General features: G+C 73.6%; 5 protein-coding genes across 5 annotated transcripts; 2 read left to right on the plus strand and 3 right to left on the minus strand.

Annotated features, from left to right (window-relative positions):
* Positions 1 to 375, minus strand: AURANDRAFT_15951 (hypothetical protein; the record flags this gene model as incomplete). The annotated part of the gene is made up of 1 exon (XM_009034484.1): positions 1 to 375. A coding segment is annotated over one exon (375 nt), but the record flags the coding sequence as incomplete, so codon positions are not given.
* Positions 376 to 7,773: 7,398 nt separating this feature from the next.
* Positions 7,774 to 8,010, plus strand: AURANDRAFT_17856 (hypothetical protein; the record flags this gene model as incomplete). Its single annotated transcript, XM_009034021.1, has 1 exon — positions 7,774 to 8,010. A coding segment is annotated over one exon (237 nt), but the record flags the coding sequence as incomplete, so codon positions are not given.
* A 2,924-nt stretch (positions 8,011 to 10,934) lies between these two features.
* Positions 10,935 to 12,312, plus strand: AURANDRAFT_35830 (hypothetical protein; the record flags this gene model as incomplete). The annotated part of the gene is made up of 2 exons (XM_009034022.1): positions 10,935 to 10,968; positions 11,280 to 12,312. One exon carries the CDS (start codon positions 11,291 to 11,293, stop codon positions 12,233 to 12,235), a length of 945 nt encoding a protein of 314 aa, XP_009032270.1.
* Positions 12,313 to 14,767: 2,455 nt separating this feature from the next.
* On the minus strand, positions 14,768 to 18,379 carry AURANDRAFT_60558 (hypothetical protein; the record flags this gene model as incomplete). Its single annotated transcript, XM_009034483.1, has 3 exons — positions 14,768 to 16,642; positions 16,847 to 16,880; positions 16,920 to 18,379. The coding sequence occupies 3 exons, from the start codon at positions 18,377 to 18,379 to the stop codon at positions 14,768 to 14,770; spliced, it is 3,369 nt and encodes a 1,122-aa protein (XP_009032731.1).
* Positions 18,380 to 18,611: 232 nt separating this feature from the next.
* On the minus strand, positions 18,612 to 21,765 carry AURANDRAFT_70516 (hypothetical protein; the record flags this gene model as incomplete). The annotated part of the gene is made up of 2 exons (XM_009034482.1): positions 18,612 to 20,696; positions 21,566 to 21,765. The coding sequence occupies 2 exons, from the start codon at positions 21,763 to 21,765 to the stop codon at positions 18,629 to 18,631; spliced, it is 2,268 nt and encodes a 755-aa protein (XP_009032730.1).
* Between the last annotated feature and the right edge of the window lie 997 nt (positions 21,766 to 22,762).

Below are 22,762 nucleotides of genomic sequence, written 5' to 3' on the forward strand. Positions count from 1 at the left end.
GCCCGCGGAGTAGTTGAAGTAGAGCTCCTCGCCCGGCGCGATCTCGCGCTTCGCGAAGAGGCCGATGCGGTGGTCGCCGTCGACGAGCGCCACGCGCGCCGCGCAGTTCGGGTCCGCGTGGTGGTTCGCGAACTTCATCTTCGCGCCCTTGCGCGTCGCGTCGACGACGAGCTCGTCGTCGAGGTTGAAGAGGAACGAGCAGTTCAGCTTGTCGTAGATCTTGCCGCGGCGGTCCGCCTCGTCCTGGCTCACGAGCTCGCCGCGGTACTCGCCCACGAGGTCGCCCACGCGGCAGCGCTCCAGCGCGAAGGCGCCCCAGCCGTGCGTGCACGACCGGCCGATGGCGACGCGCTTGTGGCGCCGGAGGCGGATCGCGACGTTGCGGCAGCCCGCGCAGCGCGCCGCGATGTCGTCGACGGCCGTCGGGTCCCCGGACACGGGCGCCGACGAGCAGCAGCGGCAGAGGTCCGGGTCGCACTCGCGGCCCGCGGCGACGCAGTCGCACGCCCCCGCGGTGCGGCAGCCCTGGCGCTCCGGGTCGAGGTTCGGCGCGCAGCGGCAGCCCGGGAAGCGCGCGCGGCAGTCCGGCCCGCAGGCGCAGTACTTCTCGCAGAACGCGGCGCCCCGGGCCACGCACGAGCACGCGTCCGTGTCGCAGGGGCCGTCGTGGTTGCAGGGCATGAACGTGTGCGGCGTGTCCCTCCGGCTCGCGAAGCCCTTGGAGCCCAGGGCGAGCTTCTGGCGCCGGAACAGGGCCGCGTGGGCCGTCGCCCAGCGCGAGTGCGCGGGGATCTTCTTCGCCTTGCGCTTGCCCAGCGTGAGCGAGAGGCCGTTCGACCCCGTCTGGTACCGCTTGCGCTTCGCGCCCTTCTTCGGCGACGGCGACCCGGTCTCGAGCTGGGGCTCCGGCGCGGCGGCGACGTCCTCGGCGACGTCGTCGGCGGCGCCGTCGAAGACGCCCGGCGGCGCGAAGCCCAGCGCGGACGCGGCCTTGGCGCCGGCGCCGAGCGCGGCGCGCGCCTTCGCCGCGAGCAGCAGATCCGCGGCGTCGACGTCGAAGGCCGGCGGCGGCGGCATGGCGCGGTCCCGGGCGTCGTAGGCCGCGTCGTCGGGCCAGGCCGCCTCGCGCTCCTGCTCCGTGTGGAACACGGGGTCGCACCGCGCGCGCGGCAGCGGCTGCCTCACGCCGTGCTGCGCGCAGTCGTAGACGAAGCAGCGCCGGCAGAAGAGGTCGCGGTAGGACTCGCTGAGCTCCGCGTAGGTCCTGGCCGCGACGCGCAGGCCGCGGCCGTTCGCGTCGTTCCGCGCGTTCCGCGGCGCCGGCGCCGCCTTGGCGTTCTGCGCCTTTGCCGCGGCGAGCGCGGCGAGCGCGAGGTCCCGCGGCGCGCCGCCGAGCGCCTTCTCCAGCGCCGTCGCCAGCGGCTGCAGCTCCGCGTCGCCGCCGCCGCTCCCGCCGCGGAACGTGCCGTAGGTGCGCCACGCGACCCACTCCTCGACCTCCGTCAGTCGGCCGCGGCGCCGGGGCCCCGGCGCCGCGAGGCGCCGCTTCTTCGGGTCCGGCTGGTCGTCGGCGGCCTGGCGCGCCGACTCGGGCACGGCCTCGTAGGCCGACACGTCGATGCCCCTCGCGTCGTCGTCGCCGAAGTAGGGCACGTAGCGGAGCACGGGATCGTCGTCGGCGTGGTAGTTGGACCGGAGGCCGTTCCAGGCCACGGACTGGGGGATGGGCACGTGGCGCTCGAGGGCGAAGCGGCCCGCGGGCCAGGGCGCCGCGGCAAAGTCGGACGCGTCGCCGTCGCCCGCCGGCCTCGCCCGGAGGAACGCGTCCGTCGCGGTCCGATTCAGCGCGACGACGCCCGCGTCCCGCTCGCGGCGCCGCGCCTCCATGGCGTCGCGCGTGCGCCGCGCGAAGGCCGCGACCTTCTCCGCCGTCGGCGCCGGCGCGCCGGGCGTCGCCGCGCCGCGGCCGTTGACCGTGACCGTGAGCGCGAGGCCGCGTTTGACGCGCGAGAGCGCGGGCGCGGCGCCGGCGCCCGCGCCCGCGGGCGGGCCGACCCACTCGACGCTCGGCGCCGCGAGGGGCGCCACGGGCGGCGGGCACGGCGGCGGCGGGAACGCCGCGTCCTCGCGCAGGGTCGTCTCGCGCGCCGCGCGCGCCAACGTCGTCAGCGGCGGCGCGGCGCCCGCCGCGCACGCGCGGCCCGCGCCTGCGAGGGGGGGGGGGACGGGGGTCTCGTTGCGCGGCGCCGCGGCGCGCGCGGCGGCGGCGCACCTTTGTCCAGCGACTCCCAGACGCCCGCGAGCGCCGGTCGCCGGCGCTCCGACGACGCGTAGGCGCTGTCCCGGACGCTCGTCTCGAGGCGGGTCACGCAGCGCGTCGACGTCGGCTTAAAGTTCGGCTTCGCCGCCGGCGACGACCGGCCGTCGCCGTCGGCCATGTTCCTGCGTGCTAATCGACGACGGGTCGCGCGCTTACGGCGCCGCAAGACGAGGCTCGACGCCCATCGGAGAGCCCGCGACCCGAACCCGATCGGGCCCGAGCCGCTTGTGAAGCTCACATTGAAGCCGGCGAGACCCCGCTCCCTCGGCCTCCCGGGTGCGCGGCCCTCGCTTTCGCGCCACCTCCCCGCAATCTCTATGCGCTAAGGGAGCGTTCGTCTTCGCCTTACGGCGGCTTCTCTACGCGATCGGCGCGCTGCGCGAAGGGCGCGTTCGCCGCGCGGCTCCGCGCCGCGCGGCCGCCGCCGTCGTCGAACTCGACGGTGTTACCCCTGCCATTCCCCTAAAATTCATACTTCGGGAGTGGTGGTAGAGTGCGGTCGAATTCGAGGCGGCGCGCGTTTGCGGCCCGCTCCTCGAGAAGCTGCGTCGCGGCCGCGCCGGTCATCTTCGACACGTCGACGTCGTCTACCTTCTCGAGCTTCCAGCCCACCTTCACCTTGCCATGCAGCGACGACAACGCGGCGAGGCCCGTGACCGTAGGCGGCGTCGTGGTCTCGTCGAAGAGCAGTCCCAGCTTACCGGCCGGCGCCGTGACGGTCGTGGAGCGCCTCCTGTACTTGTACCGTGTGTAGATACACACGAATAAAATCCCTAGCCACACAGCGCTTCCGCCGACGATTTCATACCATGCCACACCCTTAGCCGCCACCGCGGTCGGCAGCAGCGCGAGGACAAGGGCGCGCGGGCCCATCATGGTCGATCGGTGCAGCCCGAGCATGAGCATTCCCCTGCAGCATGCGCAAAAGGTCATCATCTCCTCAACTTGACCTACCTACCGGCCCAACGACGCGATCATCTGGCCGACGCTGCACCCCCCGACGCCGACGGCCCAATCGACGACGGCCGCATCGGCCACATCGCCGCCGGTTCTTGAAGGGCAAGCGGCGGTGTTGAGGAGTACGCGGCTTGATATCATGATTAGGGGGCGACACTGAAAACCCGGGATTTTGCCGTCGTCGAGCCGAGCTCCGAGACTGCGCCTATCCCGAGGAGCCCGCGTAGGAACTCGAAAACGACTTTCGGTTCGTCCTGATCCGTCCGGATTGAGCGAAGTTATGGTACTAGAAGAGGTCGTTTTTTTTCCGCGGAACGCGCGTCGGGGACGCGCGGACGTTTCGAGGATGTTCCTGTGCTGCGGGTCCGGGAGGATGACATCCAGGAACTTGGCGTAGTGAGGGCGGTTCACGTAGACGGCGACCGACGCCTCGAACTCGAGGTCCTGGCGCCCGCCGGAGGCGCGGGACTCGCCGACGTAGAAGGCCTTGGAGTACTTCGCCTCGAGCCACGTGTAGTAGTCCCTGGCGCCCTTGCCCTTCCTCCGTGGACCTTCTGAGACCGCGCGAAGCTGTCGAGACGTCGACGCGGCGAATAGAAGCACGCTGGTGACCTGGTTTGGATCAGGACCCAGCAAAGTCTCTCTCTTGCAGAGCGAGCTTTAGGCGCCGACGAGCGCTGCGGTTGCTGCGGCCATTCGGGCTGGCGCAAGGCGCGGGGAATCGAATCCAAACGCCCGCAGGCGCACAGCCGGGCCGACGGGCGGCGACACGGGCAGCCCAGCTCTCACAAAACGCTCTCCCTGGTCCGACAAGTGCAGGGCACTGTGACCCATTCCAGCCGGGGCGATTTAGTGGGGAGCCCTAAACCGGCGCATTCGCCGCGGGGCGGCGCCCCACGCAGTTCCCCTAATTTTCGCGTCCCCACTAAACCGGGAAGTCGCTCCAGGGACGCCTCCAAAAACCAGGCGCCAGCGGGGGCGGAGCGGAGCCCGGAGAGCACCCGGGCTCAGTGACCCCCCCTATTGATATTCAAGACTAAGTGGAAGCGCCGGCCACGCCGGCGGGATTCGCAACGCCGGAAAACACAGGGCTCGTAGCTTAGGAGGGGCGGCTTTTGGCGGGCGGGCGTCGTACCGCGTGGTGGTACGCGCCCGGTGACACGCCGCCCGGGGGGTTGCGGGCCGCCGTTCTCCGCGAGCTGCGAGGTCTTCTTCTCGTGTCCGTGGAACGCCTGGTGGCGGGCGGGCGCTACGTCGCGTAGCGTCCGGTGACCGCCGCCCGGGGAGCGGAATCCCCGGGCCGTCGTTCCGCGATGCGTCCTTCGACGCGCCGGCCGGGCGCGCGTACCCCTCGCGGGGGGGTACGCGCGGTGACCGTCGGCGCGAGCCCCGCGCGCGCCTCCTCGGGCGCGCGCGGGGCGTGTTCGTGTTCATGCGGTGGCCTCCTTGGCGAGGGCGAGGAGCTTGATGCGGGGCCCGTAGGGGAGGCCGACGTCCTTGAGGTCGTCGGCCGTGAGCAAACGGAGCGTGCCGACGTCGTGGATCTCCTCCTGGCGCAGCAGGTCGTGGTAGCGCTCGAGCCCGGCGGCCCGGAGGAACCCCGCAAAGTCCGCCGGCGGGGCGGCGACGGCCGGGGCCGCGTACGGCGGCGCGTCGTACGACGGATACGCCGGCGAACCGTCGTACGCCGGCGCGCGGTCGTAATGATCGTAGGCTGGGGCGCCGTAGCTCGACGAGGCGGGGGCGCCGTAGCTCGACGGGGCCGGGGCGCCGTCGTACGGATCGTAGGCGGGGGCGCCGCGGGGCGGCTCGCCGTACCCGTACGCGGGTTGGCGCGGGGCGGGGTCTCCGACGGCGCCGAGGCTCCGCGACGACCCGATGCCCGGCGGCGCCGCGGCGGGCGCGGCGTAGGACTCGGCGAGCTCCTGCAAGCTCCGGCGGCCCGACGCGTCGCCGCGCGACGCCGCGGAGAACCGCTGGAGCGCCTCGGCCTGCGCGTCGACGGCGGACGGCGGCGGCGCGACGGGCGCGGGCGGCGTCACGACGGGCGCCGGCGGCGGCGCCCCGCCGCCCGACTCGTCGACGAAGTCGCGCGGGTCGAAGTTGTCCATCCAGCTGGGCCGCGGCGGCGGGGCCGCCGGCGGCGGCGTCGGCGGCCGCGGCGCGGGCGCGCGCCGCGCCGCGTAGTCCGCGGCGAACTCCTTCTTCGACTCGGCGAGCACCATCTGCAGGATGGCCTCCTCGCGCGCGGCGACCTCGGCGGCGCTGGGCCCGGCGCCCCGCACGCGGCTCGCCGCGAGCGCCGCGCCGCGCGTCGCCGGCGGCGCCCACGCGGCCGCGGCCGCGGGCCGCGGCGCGCGGCGCGGCGGCGCCGCCTGCCGGGCCGGCGGCGCTGGCGCAGCCTGCCTCCCCGGGTGCGACGCCGTCTGCAGGCTCAGCGCGAGCTGGCGCTGCGCGTGCGCCGCGGCCCTGCGGACGACGTTGCCGTCGTCCTTGACGGCGACGACCTTGTGCTTCTTGTAGATGAGGCGAGCGCGCACGTAGAGCCAGGCCTCCTTGGCGCGGTGGTGGTCGCGGCAGGCGCCGCGCATGCGCTTCTTGAAGGCCTTGCTCAGCGCGTCGACGGTCGCGCCCGCGCCGCCGGCGCCCTCGAGCGCCGCGCGCGCGCCGCGGATCCACTCCGCGCGGAGCCGCGTGAGCTCCGCGTCGGCCTCCTGGGCCGCGGCGGCGTAGGCGGGGTCGTCCAGGCGGCTCGAGATCTCCGAGCCCGTCTTCGTGTCGTCGTCGTCGTCGTCCGGCGCGCCGCCGCCGTCGCCGTCGGCCTCGTCCTCGCTCTCCGAGACCTCCTTGCGCTCGCAGGACGCGAGCATGCTCCCCAGGGTCGGGGCCTTCTTCGCGCGCCGCGGCGCCGCGGCGGGCTTGTCCTCCTGGGCCTTGGCCCGCGCCGCCTCGATCTCGCGCGCCGTCTCCAGCACCTCGTCGCGGCGCGCGAGCTCCGCGGTCTCGCAGCGGCAGCTGCAGAACTCGTCGGACGCGTATTCCAGCGACGCCAGCAGGCCGGGGCAGGCGCGGCCGCAGCGCTCGCCGGACTGCGCGTAGACGCGGACGCACTTCGGCGTACAGTCCACGGCGGGCTCGAAGCTCGCGACGGGCGCGACGAAGGACGCGTCGCCGGCCGTGCCGCTCTTCCCGTCGTACTTGCGCCCGCGGTCGTCGGCCGCGCGCCGCAGAGAGGGCGCGGACTCGTCGACCTCCTCGCCGGGCCTCGCCTCGGCCTTGTACGCGGCGACCTTCTTGTGGCTGTTGACGCCGCCGTAGTAGGACTCGCCGGCGTCGCGCGCGATGGCGGCGAGCACCTTGACGACGGCCTTGGAGCAGGCCGTGTCGCAGTCGCCGCCGTGCTTCTCGTAGTTGAGCCCGCGCTTCTTCCGCCCGATTCCGATGCGGCGGCTGCACGCGGAGCACCGCGTGCCGTCCTTCGGCGGCGGCGCCGACGAACGCGTCGCGGCGTCGAGGCTGAACCAGAGGCCCGTGAACTTGCCCAGCGCGTCGTCGCAGATGCCGAGCCGCGCGGCCCAGGCGAGGCCCAGCGCGTCCAATCGAGACGGGTCGCACTCGTCGGGCGCGTCGTCGTCGGCCGCGCCGGCGTCGGCGCCCCTTTTACTCTTGTCCCTCAGGTGGCTGGAGCCGCCCATCGCGCCTATGGGGTCGGCGGGGTCGCGCGCGGCGCTTGGGCGCGTCGAAAGGTGGCGAGGTTCCGCGATTTGAAAAAGTGGCGGCGCGCGCGGCGCCGCGCGCGGCGGCGCGCGCGCGGCTCGTCGCGGGCGACGAGAGGGAGGTTGAGGTGTGTGTAGGGTGGGATCGGGGGCCGCGGGGTGGCACCTGGAACGACGCGCGCGACGACACCGAGGTGGTCGGGCCTCTTGCGAGAGCGGACTCGATCGAGAGCGAGCGCAAGGGGGGGTGCCGCCTGCGCACCGTCCGAGGCGCGCGCGCGCGCGCGCGCGCGGCCCAATGAACTTCCGCATTGGCGAGTCTGTACCAGTACTGCAGTCCTGCCCGGGAGGCTCCGAGAAGTGCAGTGTCGCCCCACGTACGAGCTACGGACGAATCCGCCACCGCCGATCTCGGCGCCATCGACGCCGCTGTACGCGCCCCTTGGTTTCGGGACGCTTCAGGGGCCGAGGCTCCGGGAACACCAAAATGCGGAAAATCAATCGACCGCTGTGGAGCGGTGGCAGCAGTGGCGCGGGCTGCACTATGCCGGCAAGGCGGCAACACCCCCCGGGGAGCGAGCTCGACTTGGAGCATCGCGCTGAGCACGCTCTTCAACGCGTCGTCGACCGCCCGCGCACACCACCCGCAGGACCGCCGCAAGCAATTCAGACATGTTCCGCGCGCTCCTCGTCTTCGCGCTCTCCCTCGGCGGCGCGTCGGCGCTCGGCCCGCGCCGGACGCGCCACGCGTCGCTGCGGCTCCAGGCGCTCGCCGTGCCGCGCGGCGGCATGCAGCTCTTCGTCAAGACGCTCTCGGGGAAGACCGTGAGCATCGAGTGCGAGGAGTCGGACAAGATCGAGGACGTCAAGGCCAAAATCGAGGAGAAGGAGGGCGTGCCCGTCGACCAGCAGCGGCTCATCTTCGCCGGCAAGCAGCTCGACGGCCAGAAGACGCTCCAGGAGGTCGGCATCGACGAGGGCGCGTCCCTGTCCATGGTCCTCCGCCTCCGCGGCGGGCCTCGGTAGACGCGCGGCGAAATTGCGGGCGCGCCGCGCGACGACGCGCGCGGTAACGACGTTCGCGCGACACGCGTGCCTTAGAAGAAGCGGTCGAGCACGGGGCTCGCCGCGGCGCCCGTCGGGCTCGCGCCCGCGGCGAGCTGGCCCTCGAGCGCGGCGATGCGCGCGAGGAGCGTGGCGACGATCTCGTCGTCCGCGTGCCGCAGCGCGCGCGCCTTGAGCGCGGCGTCGTCGCCGTCGTCGGCGTTCGGCGGCGGCGACGGCGTCCGCGGCGCCGCGGGGGCCGGACGCGGCGGCGACGGCGGCGCGTCGAGGGCGGGCCGCGGCGGCGACGGCGGCGCGCGGCGGACGCGCGGCGACGGCGGGCCGTCTTCGCGGAGGCCCGCGCAGACGACCTCGGAGATGAGGTCGACGACGGCGGCGGCGTCCCGCCGCGCGTAGGCCCGCGCCGCGGCGGCCTCGGCGGCCGCGTCGAGGTCCGCGAGGGTCGGGCTCGGCGCGGCGGCCGGCGGCTGCGGCGGCTGCGGCGGCTGCGGCGGCTGCGGCGGCGCGGCGGCCGGCGGCTGCGGCGGCGCGGCCGGCGGCGGCGCGAGCGCGGGGAGCGCCGGCGGCGACGGCGGCAGCTCGAGGGGCGGCGGCGGCGCCGCCTCCGCGGGCGGCGGCGCCGGCGTTTCGAGGAGCGGCGGCGGCGCCTCCGCGGGCGGCGCCGGCCTTTCGAGGAGCGGCGACGCCGACTCGACCGGCGGCGGCGGCGGCGCCTCGAACGGTGGCGCGTCGAGGAGCGGCGGCGGCGGGTCCTCGACGGGCGGCGGCGCCTCGACGACGCGCGTCGGCCAATTCGCGGCGCCGCCCTTGGCCGCGTCGAAGCCCGCCCACGCGTCGTCCGCGGGGCTCCCGGGCGGCTCCGGCGGCGCGAGGCGCACCCGGTCGAGGTCCTCGAGGGACGCGGCGACGGCCGACGGCGCCGGCGCCGCGGGCGCGTCGTCCGCCGGCGCCGCCGCGAGCGGCCGCCGGTCGAGTAGCGCGTCGCACCGCGAGAGGAGGTCGGCCGCGCGCGCGTCCAGGTCCGCGGAGTCGGCGACGCCCTCGTCGTAGGCCGGCGGCGCCGAGTCGACGCTGTCGCGCATCGCGTCGCGCGGCGCCGAGTCGACGCTGTCGCTGCTCTCGTCGGCCGCCGGCGACGCCGCGGGCCGCGACCGCCGGCGCAGGCGCTCGGCCTTGGACGAGTTCATGCTGCGCCGCAGCGGGCTCAGCGCGTCGGGACCCGTCGCCGCGTCGTAGCGCGACCGGCTGCTCCGCGGGCTCAGCGCGTCCATCGCGCTTCGCCTCAGCAAGGCAGGGAGAGCACCATTGCTCTCTGGCAAATCAGCTCAAACCTTGGGCGCGAAGGCAGCCCTGGCGGCCGCTGGGCGCAGGCACTCGGCGGCGAGCTCATGCTGCGCAGCGGGCTCCACGCGCCGAGACCCGTCCCCGCGTCGTAGCGAGACAAGCGACTCCGTGGGTATCCATCGTTTCGCCTCAGGTAGAGCTATTTGGGAGCCCATTTTGCCCTCCTGTAAAACTTTAAATCCTGGGCGCGAAGGCAGCCCTCGAGCGGGACTTCCTTCGGCATCAAAGTCCCCTGCTGTGTTCACTGTCGTCGGCCGCCGCCGCAGCCCCCCCCCCATGGCCTCCCACGGGAAGAAGGTGTCGAAGGGCGCGAAGCGGTCGTCGGGCGGCGCCGTGGGCCGCATGCTGAGCCGCGTCTGGAAGAAACGCCCGGCGAACCGGCGGACGCCGACGACGCCCGGCCCGTCGCCCCGCGGCGCCGGCACGCCGCGGGGCCTCATGCGGCCCGTGTCGCCGCGCGAGGCGCGCGTCGTCGACGGCGCGAAGCGGCCGGCCATGCCCGTGGGCTTCGACGGCGACGCCAAGCGGTCGCCGCGGTCGCCCGCGTCGTCCGCGAGTTCGCCCGCGAGCCCGGAGATGGCCGCGTTCTTCGCGCGGCCGCCGGCCCTCGCGCCGCCGCCCTACCCCGCGCGGAGCGGGCGGCCCGCGTCGCCGGAGATGGCCCTCTGGGACGCCATCGACCTCCCGAGCCGGTCGCCCGTGTCGCGCCGGCCGGCCGCGAGCCCCGTCGCGGCCGTCGCGCCCTCCCAGCTCGGCCCCTGCGCGGCGCCGCTCCGCGCCCTCGACGTGTCCGCCCTCGCGCGGCCGACGCTCGCCGCCGCGCGCGCGGCGCTCGCGGCGTCCTACGGCGCCGCGGTCGCCGAGGGGCCCGTCTACGCGGTGTCGCGCGCCGACGGCGCGCTCGTCGAGCTCCGCGACGACCGCGACGTCGCGCGCGCCCTGGGCGCCGCCGCCAAGATCGCCGGCCTGCCCCGGGCCGACACGGAGCCGCGCCTCTCGCCCGATTTCTCGCGCGAGGTCGCGGTGCCGGATCCGCACCTCGTCATCGAGGGCCTCGCGTCCCTCGCCGCGCTCGAGGCCGCGCTCCCCGGCGGCTTCGCCGGGCCCGTCGAGGCCGAGTCGCCGGTCAAGCGCAAGCTCCTCGCCAAGATCCGCCGCGCGCGCGATCGCGTCGCGGCCTTCCAGGCGCGCTGAGCCGCGCGCCGCGGCGGGCGCCGAGGAGCGCGCGGCGCGTTGCCCGGCGCGCGCGGCGTTCTTTTCGGCCCGCCGTCGCGACCCCCTGCTGTTCCCCTCCCCCCGCGCGGCTCGGGATCTCCTCCCTGTCGCCGCGCGCCGCCGTTTCCCGCGCGCGCCCATGCCCTGCCGCCCCTTCGCTTTTTGTTGACCGGCCTCGCTGTCTGCGTTCGCTGGGGGTGGGGCATAGGCGCGCGCTCCAGGGCCTGCGACGACGACGGACGCGTTGGTTCAAGGAAAAGGTCGAGGCACCGAGGTGATGATGAACTGATGAATCTAAACCCGCCTCGCTCAGCCAGCGATTGCCACGCCCTCCGTCCATTACACACAACCGTGCTGTCCCGCGTCCTCGTGCAATGGTTCGTCGGGTCGGCGCGTCGCCGCTTTTCCCGGCCACTTCGACTAGCGCGCGGGCGCCCGCGCGCCGCGGCGCGCGCGGGAGAGCTGCGATTTCGGCGACGCGCGCCGGTCCCCGGCCCAAAAGAAAGGATTCACGCCTTCGCCGGCCGCGGCGACCGAGGACGGGGCCGACGCGCGCGACCCGGCCCGCCCGCGACCGCCGCGGAGCGCCCGCCGGGGCGACGGGCCGCATCGCAGCTTGTCGAAGCGCCGGATTCCCCGCGGACCGACCCGCCCGCCCGCAGGTTCGAGCGTCATGTCGGACATGGTGATGGGCCAGGGGCCCTTTGACATGAAGTACTTCCTGTCCGGCGCTTTGGCCGGCGGCATCTGCTGCTCCATCACCCACGGCGGCCTCGTGCCCGTCGACGTCGTGAAGACGAAGATCCAGCTGCAGCCCGACGTCTACAACAAGGGCTTCATCGGCGGCTTCGGCCAGGTCATCGCCAAGGAGGGCACGGGGGGCCTGCTCACGGGCCTGGGCCCCACGGCCCAGGGCTACTTCATCCAGGGCTGGTTCAAGTTCGGCGGCGTCGAGTTCTTCAAGATCAACATCACGCGCAAGGTCGGCGAGGAGACGGCGTGGAACAACAAGACGCCCATCTACCTCCTCTCGTCGGCCATGGCCGAGTTCATCGCCGACATCTTCCTCTGCCCCTACGAGGCCTGCCGCATCCGCCTCGTCTCCGACCCGTCCTACGCGGAGTCGATGGTCGGCTGCGCGCAGAAGATGATGGCCGAGAGCGGCTTCGTCGGCGCGTTCTACAGCGGCTTCGTGCCCATCCTCTTCAAGCAGATCCCCTACACCATGGCCAAGTTCGCCGTCCAGGGCAAGGCCGCCGACTCCATCTACGGCGCGCTCGGCGCGTCGCCGGACCAGCCGCCGGCGATCGGCAACCTCGGCGTGTCGCTCGCGTCGGGCGTCGTCGCGGGCGTCGCCGCGGCCATCATCTCCCACCCGGCGGACACGCTCCTGTCCAAGATCAACAAGGGCGGCGCCGGCGGCGACGGCTCCATGTTCCAGCGCATGGGCAACATCGTCGCGGAGACGGGCCTCATGAAGCTCTGCACGACGGGCCTCGGCGCGCGCTGCGTCATGATCGGCACGCTCACCGCGGGCCAGTTCGGCATCTTCGACATCATCATGAACGCGACGGGCGCCGCCAAGTTCCACTTCCACGACCCCAAGAAGCTCCACTAGGGAGCTCCGCGCCGCGCGCCGCGCGCCCGTCCCCCCCCTTGCGCCGCCGCATCCCTATAACACACCCCGACTCCCTCACCCGGACCCCGCGACGGGCTCCACGTAGACGCCGTGGCAGTGGGCGTCCGTGAAGGTGACGACCTTGAAGTTCGGGTTCACCTCCGTGATCTTGCGGAGCCACTCCGCGCACGCGCCGCAGGGCTTGAGCGGGTTCATGTCCTTGGTGTCTGACACGACGACGCGCGTCGTCGACGCGGGCGTGACGCGCTTCTTGCCGCTGTGGCGCATCTTCGGGTACGCGCGGACCATCTGGCGCCGGCCGCTCGGGCTCGGCGGGCACGACCGGTCCGCGGACGACGGCGGCGGGCTCGCCTGGGCGTCGCCCGACGGGGACCGCCGCGGCGGGTCCCGCGCGCGTTCGCCGGCGGCGGCCGCGGCGACGGCGCGCGCGAAGGACGCGGGCGACAGGCTCGGGTCGGATCCGCTCCGCGGCCGCCGGTCGGCCCAGCCGGCGCCGGGCGAGTTCGCGGAGCTCGCCTGGGCCGACGGCGACGGCGGCGGCGTGAGCCAGGAGGGCTCGGACGCCGTCGCGCTCTCCGGTGGTGGTAAATTTAAACCCAGCACGGCGATGAGCTGGAGGTGCGACCGCTTCAGGCCCAGGTCGTCCGCGAGCGCGGTGCCGATGACGTTCCGCTCCGCGCAGAGGCTCCCCGTGGGCATGGACACCTCCATGTTCGTGCCGTGGTAGACCTTGGGCGCCTCGCCGTCGCCCTTGCGCACGAGCAGCACGGCGAGCACGACCTTGCGCGACTTCCGGTGCCAGAACGCGCGCATGTCGTGGCCCGCGGGGTCCGCGACGGCCGCGTCCCAGGCCGCCCGCAGGCGCCGCACCTCGGCCACGAGCACGCGCACGTCGCCCGTCGCCTCCGCCGTCGGCGTCGCCGGCACGGTCTCCGCGGCCTCGAAGGGCAGCACCTCGACGTCGTCCTCAGACAGTACGCGCTGCTCCCAGAACGTCTTGAGCTGCCAGACGTACATGCACGTCGGCCGGTAGAGGCGCAGCGACTTGTGGATCGTCGACACGCGCGCCGGCGCGCCGTCGGCGAAGGAGATGGCCACGCGGAAGCGGTCCGCCCAGTCGTCGCCGGGCTCGGCGCCGACGACGGTCTGGCGCAACGCCACGACCGCGGGCTCGAGCTCGTGGCGCACAAAACTAATATTCTCGTCGTAGCGGAAGACGTTCGCCTCGGAGTGGAGGCGCACGACCGTGACCGCGAAGGGCAGCGCGCCGACCTCGCACGCGCGCGCGAGGAAGAGCTCCATGAGCTCCGCGACGTGTTCCGTCGAGTTGTCGCGCGCGTCGCGGTTCGCGTCGCGGGGCGTCCCCGCGCCGGACACGAGCAGGACGACGCGGTCCTTGGACGCCTCGCCGTCGTCCGTCGACGCGAGCCAGGCCCGCAGCAGCACCGCGAGGAGCGGGAAGTAGACGCGGCGCGGCGCGACCGGGTCCGGGTCGGGGTTCGCGTTCGCGTCCGCGTGGTCCCGGAGCGTCGTCGTCTTGAAGAACCGCGTCTTCAGCTCGTTCCGCACGCGCGCCGCGGACCAGGGCGCGGCGCCCCGGAGCGCGAGGCCGCAGGGCATGCGGTCCTCGCCGCCACGGCCCGGGTCGCCGAGCGACGGCACGACGGGGTACTTGGCGCAGGTGTCGTCGCGCCGCCGCGACCGGCACTGGGCGACGACGGCGGACCTCCGCGCCGCGTCGAGCAGCTCCGCGGAGACGGCGGCGAAGTGGGAGAACTTGGGCCGCGCGAAGAGCGCCGCGTCGTCGTCGAGGTCGTCGAAGCCGTCGTCGGGCCCGCCGAAGGACACGACGAGGTCCGTGTGGCTCACGTTGTGCACGAGCAGCTCCGTGACGTGCTGCTTCGGCGGCGAAGACGCCGGCGCCTCGTCGCGGGCCGTCGCGACGGAACCGGCGTCGGACTCGTAGTCGCTCGACCGCGCGCGCGCGCGCGGCCGCGGCGGTCGCCTGGGAGCGTCGTCGGCGTCGCCGTCGTGCCCTTCGAGCCGGAGCAGCAGGTCCACCGCGGCGAGCGCCAGCGACGCGCCGGCGCAGGCCGCCGCCAGCGCCCGGTCGCGCCGCGACAGGGCGAAGGAGCCGACGCAGAGGAGCGACGACAGCGCGCGCAGCGCGTCCGCCGTTGTTGTGGTTTTGTTGCGCATGGTATGCGGCGCGTTTTGCCGGCTTACGTGGCTTGGGATGGTGGTTGCGCGCCCAGGACGCCTCCCATCCCGCCTTGCCACAGAACGTCACAGAGTTCGCGGAGCTCGACTCGAGCCTCGAGCCAGCGCCCGCTTCGCGCGCGGCGGCCGCCGGCGCCCGCCTCGCGCGATCGCCCGGCCAGCGGCTCGCCAGGCGCCTCGCGCAATTCCTCGCGCGCAGGGCTCCGCAGGCCTCGCCGCCGCGCAGTCGATAGAATGTCGATGACATACATGGGGTTCTTATTGTGGGACATGGGTGCTTGCGGCCGGCGCCTAGTACGTCTTGTTGTGGGAGTAGACGGCCGCCATGAGCGAAGCGAACGCGCGCTGCTCCGCGGTGCCGCCCGTGCGGTCCACGGCGGCCTCGGCCGCGCGCACCGTCGCGGTCGGGTGCGGCGGGACGTCGCGGCCCGGCGCGGCGGCGCGCGCCGCGGCCTGCTCCCGCTTCGAGAGGCCGCCCCAGATCTCCCGGAGCGCGCCGTTGATCTCGCTCCGCGCGGGCACCGGCGGGCAGCGCGCGCGGCCGGCCGCGTGGCGGAAGTCGAAGGCGTCGAGGTCGACGTCGCCGGGCGCGACGAAGGCGCGCAGCGACGCCAGGGAGCGAAACTGGCGGCCGCTGCGGGCGTCGTAGAAGTGGACGTCGGCCTCGCGGGGGTCGTGCTTCCGCGGGATGATCTCCTTGTGCCACCCCGGCGCGGGGTCGCCGTTGGGGATGCCCGGCGCGGCGCCCGCGCGGAGCGCGACGGCCGCGGCGGCGCGGCCGAGGTAAGCCGGGCACGACTTGACGAAGGACGGCAGCGCCGTCGCGCGCTGCGCCCGGGGCGGCGGCGTCGGCGCGCGGTCGACGACGACGACGTAGCCGAGGGCGATGTCGTGGCGCAGGTCCGCGCGCGTGCCGCCGAGCTCGAGAAACTCGCGCACCGTCGACGCGGACTTGTAGGCGTCGTAGCGCAGCGCGCTCTTGGAGCCGGCCTTCTTCGGGTTCTCCCGCTCGACGCGGATGCGCGGGTCGCGCGCGACGAGCGCGTCGACGTCCGCCGGCGGCGCGCCGCGGCGCGGCCGCGCGGGCGCGGGCGCCGGGGACGGCGCGCGGCGCGGCGCGCGGCGCGGCGGCGGCGCCGGTTCCGCGGGCGGCCGGCGGGGCGCGCGCGCGTCCTCGGCGGCGGCGAGCGCGAGGGCGCCCGCGGCGGGGGGCGCGTCGCGGCGCGGCGAGCGGCGGGGCGGCGCCGCGGGCTCGGGCGTCGCGACGCGGGGCCGCCGCGCGGGCCGCGCGTCGTCGTCGTCCCCCGACTCGCAGAGGCCGCACACGAAGCCGCCGCGGCGCCGCTTCGCCAGGCAGCCCGCGTGGGCGTAGGACACGCCGCAGCTCTCGCAGGCCAGCAGGTTCCAGACCGCCGCGCTCGTCGACCGCGTCGCGCGCGCCGTCGCCGCGTCGAAGGCCGGGCCGTGCGGGCACGCGCAGCAGGACGCGGCGCACGCGGGCAGCGCCGGGCAGAGGTCGTCGCCGGCGTCGGCGTCCCAGGCCGGCAGCGCCTCGAGGTCGACGCGCGCGCCGACGGAGCGCGCGAAGGCGTAGAACGCCGGGGACGCGTCCAAGCAAAAAGCACATTTGAATGCCGCGTTCGCGGACGCCGCGGCGCGCGCGACGCAAGCCGCGCAGATGGCGGTGCCGCAGCAGGGCGTGCGCGCGCCGCCCGCGGCGTCGTCGCAGATGGCGCACGCGGCGTCGTCGGGCGCCGCCTCCTCCGGAGCGAAGGCCGGCGCGTCCTCCTCGGGGAACGGCGGCGGCGGCGGCGCGGCCGCGGCCTCCTCCTCGGGAAACGGCGGCGGCGGCGGCGCGGCCGCGGGCGCCTCCTGGAGGAACGGTGGCGGCGGCGCCGCGGCCGCGGGCGCCTGCTCGGGGAACGGCGGCGGCGGCGCCGCGGCCGCGGGCACCTCGAGGACGCTCGTCGGAGTCGGCGCGGCGGGCGGCGGCGGCGCGGCGAGCAGCGGCCACTGCGCGGCGGGCGGCGGCGGCGCGGCGAGCAGCGGCCACGGGGGCTGGTACATCGCCCACGGATTGTAGTACACCTGCAGCGCCAGCGCCTGCGCCTGCGCCTGAAGCGCGCCCGCGCCGCCGTACATCTCGAGCGAGTGACCTTCGGGTAACTGGAATCCGATGGTGCCGTCTGGCATGAGAACGAACGACATGGTTGTTGCGGATTCACGCGCCAATTCCAAGACCCATCGCACTACCGCGAAGAAAAAGTCAAACTTTGTGTTCATCATCAACACGTTCAAACTCGCTCGCGCCGCACTTCGCGCCGCACGCTCAGGAGTCCTGGCCTACCTCGTACAAATGGCGCTACTCACGTGCGCTAGCGCGATGAAGTGCGCTGTGCTCGCGCTGCCAAACAAAGACACGAAACCCCGAACGCGCGCTTACCGAATCTCCAGGAGCTCGGCGTCCTGGGGGTCGTCGGGCGTGGGCCTCTTGGGCTTCGTCGACGTCCACATGATGACCTCCTGGGCGACGAAGTGGGCCCACGTGCCCGGCGCGCGGCCGACGTCGGGCCCGCCCGCGGCCTCGTCGCCGCAGCGCCAGCAGAAGGTGAGCTCGATGTAGGCGTCGGTGAAGTTCGCCGTGTCGACGACCTCGACGTCGAAGTCCCAGCGGTCGCCCGGCGCGAGGTCCGCGGGCATCTTGCGGCCCTTGACGTGGACGAAGCGCGGGTTCCCCAGGTCGCAGGTGCAGAGCCGCAGCGGCAGCGTCGCGTGGTCGTTCGTCAGGGCCACGTGGAACTCGCCTCCGCCGGGAGCGAGGGGCGCGACGGCGACGGTCAGGGGCCGTTCGACGTGGAGCTCCGCGCCGAGCTCGACGACGCGGTCCGGCGGCCGGGGGACGTTGTTGCACCGCCAGAGCACCTTGTCCATGATCGCGATCTCCTCGTCGAGCGTGTACTCGAAGGTGCCGTCCGCGCGGGGCCCGGCGCCGACGCCCCGCGGCGGCTCGTAGGCCTCGAAGGAGCTCCGGATGCGCAGGTAGGCGTCGAAGGCGACGCCGCGCAGGCCCTCGTCCGTGACCTGGTGGTCCAGGTACGTCCGCGACAGCTTGAGGTCGAAGTCGGCGCGGAACCGCGTCTTCGTCCTGTTGGACCCGACCTCAGTGACGACGCCGCGCGTGAGCAGGCGCTGGTCCTTGGTCCGCGGGCAGCCGCAGGGCTGCGACGCGCAGCAGCAGATGCGCCCGATGGGCGTGAGGATCAGGTCGATCCTCGGCTGGTGGATCTCGATGGACGCGCGCGTCGTCTTTATATCCACGTCGAGGGCCAGAGGCTCGCCCTCGAGCAGGGGGCGCGCGGGCACGCCGCGGAGCGTGATGGGCACGAAGTCCCAGGCGTCGCGCTCCTCCCAGGACTCGATGACGGTGTCGTCGTCCTGCACGGGGCCGACCACGAACGGCTCGGCCTCCTCGTCCGAGTCGAGCACCGCGACGCGCAGGCGGCCGAGGCCGCCCGCCACCAGACCGATCTCGTCCGCGCTGATGCCGACGTCGTCCTCCGGCGCGACGACGCACGGCTTCGGCTGTCTGACCGCCTTGGGCGCCTGGCGCGAGAACGTCTTCGCGGCCGGCTTTGACGCCGGCGGCTCCGGCGGATCGTCGGCGCCGGACGCCGCCTCCAGCGTATCGCTGACGGCGCCGGCGAGCGCGTGCAGCTCGGCCGGCACGTCGGCGTCCGCCGTCTGGGCCATGGCCGCCTCCAGCGCCTCCGTCGCCGCCGCCGCCAGCGCGGCCGGGTCCTCGGCGTCGATGGCCGTCTCGTCGTCGCTCTCGTCGCTATCGTGGTAGCGCACGAAGTCCGTGCCGCCCTCGACGGGCTCGACGACCTTCTGCTCCTCCGTCATCGGTCGGCAGCGCTGCGGCGCGGCGAGAGCTGCGCGCGCCGACGGTGCCTGCGGCGAGACGGCACCCTTCATGTTGACCAAGTTATTGAAGGGGATGCGCGCCCGACTGCGTCCGTCCGGGGGGGGGGAGCATGTTGAATGCTCGCAGCCACGTCCTCGCGAGGACGTGGCTCCACGAAGCGCGCGCGCCGGCGAAGCGACCGCGTGCGACGCGCGCCGGCGACCGCGTGCGACGCGGCAATCAAGTTATCACATGCGCCACAGCCCCAGCCCCGAGATGCGCGCGAGGCGCTCCTCCGTGCGTCGCCGGTTGGCCACGTCGGTATCGTGGCGTTTGTGGCAGTTGGCGCACAGCAATCGGCATCGCGCGATGTACTGGAAGTAGTGCAGTTTCCACGCGTCGTCGAAGGCCGACCAGCCATTGATGATGCCGCTCGCGAAGAAAGAGTCGATGTACTTGGTGATCTCCGCGCCGACGTGGTGCGCCCAGTCGAACGCGCATTCGATGCCTGGGCGCACCACGAGCCCGCAGGACGCGCAGGCGCCGACTGAGCGCTTGAAGCTGTTGTTGAACTCCTTCTTCGCGTAATAGTTGGCGCGGCGTTCGACGGCCTGCCCGTCGGTGCTGTGCGCGCCCTCCTCGAGCCGCGCGAGGACCTCGGCCTCGTACTCCTCCTGCGTCTCGAGGCGGTGGCAGACCGCGCAGACGAGCGCCTCGCAGGTTTCCACCTCGTTGACCAAAGCCTCGAGAGACTCGAAGGCAGCGACGGACGTCGGGCTGATCGTCCGGCCGTCGGCGTCCCGCGCCTTCGCGCCGCGGGCGTTGCCGTGATGCAGCTGCATCACGGCCCAGTTGCGCGCGTCCGTGAGCGACAGGCCGTCGCCGCCGTCGCCCTTGCAGCCGTCGCCCTTGCAGTTCGAGCCCATCCGCCGCCGGCGCATGACCTCGAGGACCGCGCGCCGGTAGCGGTAGGTCGTCGACGGGTTCAGCTTCCGCAGGAAATCCAGGTCGCGGCAGCAGAGGCAGTCGTCGAAGGCGACGTCGAGGAGGAAGGCGCGCGCGTCGTCGAGCGGGAGGTCGCCCCCCGGGAGCTTCGCGGCGAGGTAGGTCGCCGAGGCGCGGTCGAACTCGGCCTGCTCCCCGGGCTGCTCGGGGACGAAGAAGCGGAGGGGCAGGTCCGCGCCGCAGCCGCGGCAGATCTTGTCGACGTCGTCGAGGAGCGGGTGCAGGAAGGGCGTGCTGTAGTCCTCGATGGGCGTCTGCTGCACGCGCTCCTTCATCACCGCGAGCTCCATGGCCTTGAGCACCTCCGACGCCTCGCTCATCTCGGCGGCGAGGCAGTGGATCGCGGACGACCTCCTCACCTCTAACTTCTTCGCGCGCCGCTCGTAGTCGCCCTCGGAGAGCGGCACGCCGAAGCCGTAGGGGAGCCGCACCGTGGAGAGGAGCGCGCGCGCGTCCGTCGCGACGCCCGCGCAGTTGCCGCGCGAGCACGCGGCGCCGTCGCAGCCGACGGCGCAGCTCGCGAAGACCCGCGCGTCCGCGACCTGGCAGACGCCGTAGGGGCAGTCGTCGCCGTAGCAGCTGTCGCCGCACTTGCCGAGGCAGCGGTCGGAGTCGAGCTGCGCCGTCGCGCCCGGCGTGGGCGGCAGGTCGGGCACGCGGGACCGCTCCGCGGCGACCTCCTCGCGGTGCGCGATGGCGCCGTCGCGGCCGCCGCCGGTGCCCGTGAGGGCCCTGGAGGCCCGCGCCGCGCCCTGCGTCTGCGCCTTCCAGACGAGGCGGCGTTCCTCGACTGTCTGCGCGTAGCCGCCGTACGGGCAGGTCTGGCTCTTGTGCGCGGGATCGCCGCAGCCGCGGCACTTCGGCCCGCCGCCGAAGTACGGCCCGGCCGTCGCGCGGTGCTCCAATACCGCCACGGCGTTGGACCACGCCACGTCCGGGTCGCGCCGGCGCTCGCGCTGCTGCGCGGCCTGGTGCTCGCGCTGCTGCGCGGCCTGGTGCGCGGCCGACTCGGCGCGCAGCTTGCGCGCTTTCTCGTGGTGCTCGTCGCTGAAGTATGAGGTGACCTGGAACTCGCCCCGGGCTTCCGGGACGGCCCGCTCGACGACGCGCGGGCCCGCGTTCTCCGCGGGCCCCGCGCCCGGCGCGGCCCGCTTTCGCGGCGGCCGCGCCCCGTCGTCCTCCTCGCCGTTGCCGTCGTTCTCCTCGCCGCCGTCGCGCGGGCGCTTGCGCTGCGAGCTCCGCGGGCGCCGCGTGGAGCGCCGCGGAACCTGGTCCGCGCCGTTCTCCTGCTCGAAAAGCGACATTATTGTCCTAAACAGGCGGCCTCGAGCAGCAGCACAGCTCGACGGCGTGTCGATGAGCCCCAGCGATGATTGGACAAGGCACCGCAAGGTCGGCACAGCCGGGTAAACGCAATCCATCGACGTGTCGACCTTGAAGCACGCTCCCTCGTCCAGGGGCTGCCCATCGATGGGCTGCTCGAAGCGTTGACAACATGCGACATGGTGGTGCTGCAGCGATCCAGGAGGCGCATCGAAACCCGCGGTGACGGAACGCAGCTCTTGCAAGGGCGCCGCGACAAGCACCTGGGACGCGCCGTAGTCAGTCGCTCCTGGAGAACGCGGCGTCATCGTCGACGCCCGGCCCCTCGGCCACGACGTCGGCCGTGCCGAGGACGCATCGGTGAAGCCGTACGTGCCATCGAACCCCACGGACACGTTCAACGCCGTCGCCGGCGCTGCCGAGGGCGGGGGTCGAACCGCGCCGCCTCGCGCTCGGACGCGATCACCCGCCGCTGCACACAGCAGGTCGTCGGCGACGGCGCTGCTCAGCGTGCTCCAAGGCATCTCGTCGTCCAAGATCACAGTCTTGCGCAGCGGGCAGCACGCGTGCCGCCGGTTCGTCGTCGATCCCCGCGCGCTGGGCCGGCGGCGCCGCGCCCTCGGATGGTCTGGGACTGGAACGGGAACGACATGTACGGGGCCACGAGCGTGCGCGTCGACACGTCGGACGACGGCTCGAGCTGGACGGAGGGCGCGACCTACGACGAGAACGACGGCATGCTCAGCGGCCTCGCCAAGCCGCCGCGGCGCTCCACCGCCGCGGGCCGAGCAAAACTCGCGCCCGCCGCCGATCGAGGTAACACTACGATTCGTTGCTAGTCAGCCCAACCCCGCTACTTCTTCATCTTAGGCTTGATCCCGAGGGCGACCATGGAGGTGATGGCGTCCTCGAGGGACGTCGTCAGGGGGATGAAGCCCGCGTCGAGGACGTGGGTCTTCGCGAGCGTGTTCGAGAAGTGGATCGGCATCGTCATGAGGAGGCGCTGGAATTCCGTCATGGCGTACTTGCCGACGACGGCCAGGTGGCTCGCGGCCATGGCCAGGCTCAGCTTCCAGGGCGGGAGCAGCGGCACGGAGCGGAGGTCGTAGTCCGGGAACGAGGCCGCCGCCGCGGCGCCGACCGAGCATTACGCGACGCAGGTTGCTCGCCTAAAAGCTCCAGCAGTCCGACCCGGCGGCACGCGTTGCCAGACGACGGTAACGCGCTTGTGCTTGACGTAGCCCCACCGCGCGGGCAAGGAAAAGCACAACGTCTTGCCGTACCCCGTCGGGAGGACGGCGACGCAGTCCTTCCCGTCGGCCCACGAGACCGCGAGCACGCGCTCCTGCAGCTCGCGGGCCTCGCTGGGCCAGGGTGCATCCCAGAGGAACGCGACTTCGCCGTTCTCCACCTCGTCCTTCAACTGGTCGTAGGTCGGCGTGCCAACCGGGGCCATGGGCTCTTCCGGCACGTCCGACGGCGGCCCGCCAGACGGCGAGCTCGTCGCACGCAGCTCGGGCGCAAGCGAGTGGAAGAGCCTCTGCTTCGCGGCTTGGAGCTGCTCGATCTTGAGAGTTATTTCATCTATTTCGCGGAGCTGCGGCAGGTGCAGCGCCGGCGCCGGCGCCGCGTCGTCGGGCGGAGGCCCCTCGTCGTCGGACTGCGCCGCGGGCTGCTCGTCGAGCTCCATCATGTCCGAGACTACATCATGATGCGCATATGCGCATTCCGTCCAGGGACTCGTGAGGGAGATCCCTCGATCGATATACACATGATGTCACATAGATGCAAACATTTTTTGTTTTGTTGAAGCTCTCTTGAACTCGACACCCGTCCCCCTCTGCTTCCGCGCGGCCGCCTCGGAAAGGCCGCGTCGCCGTGCGACGCGTCGGTGACGCCCCCGCCGCGCCGCGCCTCGGAAAGAGCGAGCATCTTAGCGCGCGCGCGCCGCGCGCCACCGCGCGATCAGAGGCGTCGGTCGTCGCCTGGTGGCGCCGGCGACGCGCTCCGAGACGCCGTCGGCGGCGACGTCGCACCGCTGGCGCCTCGCGGCG

This window comes from Aureococcus anophagefferens (assembly GCF_000186865.1).
Source record: "Aureococcus anophagefferens unplaced genomic scaffold AURANscaffold_1, whole genome shotgun sequence".
Classification (NCBI taxonomy): domain Eukaryota; class Pelagophyceae; order Pelagomonadales; family Pelagomonadaceae; genus Aureococcus; species Aureococcus anophagefferens.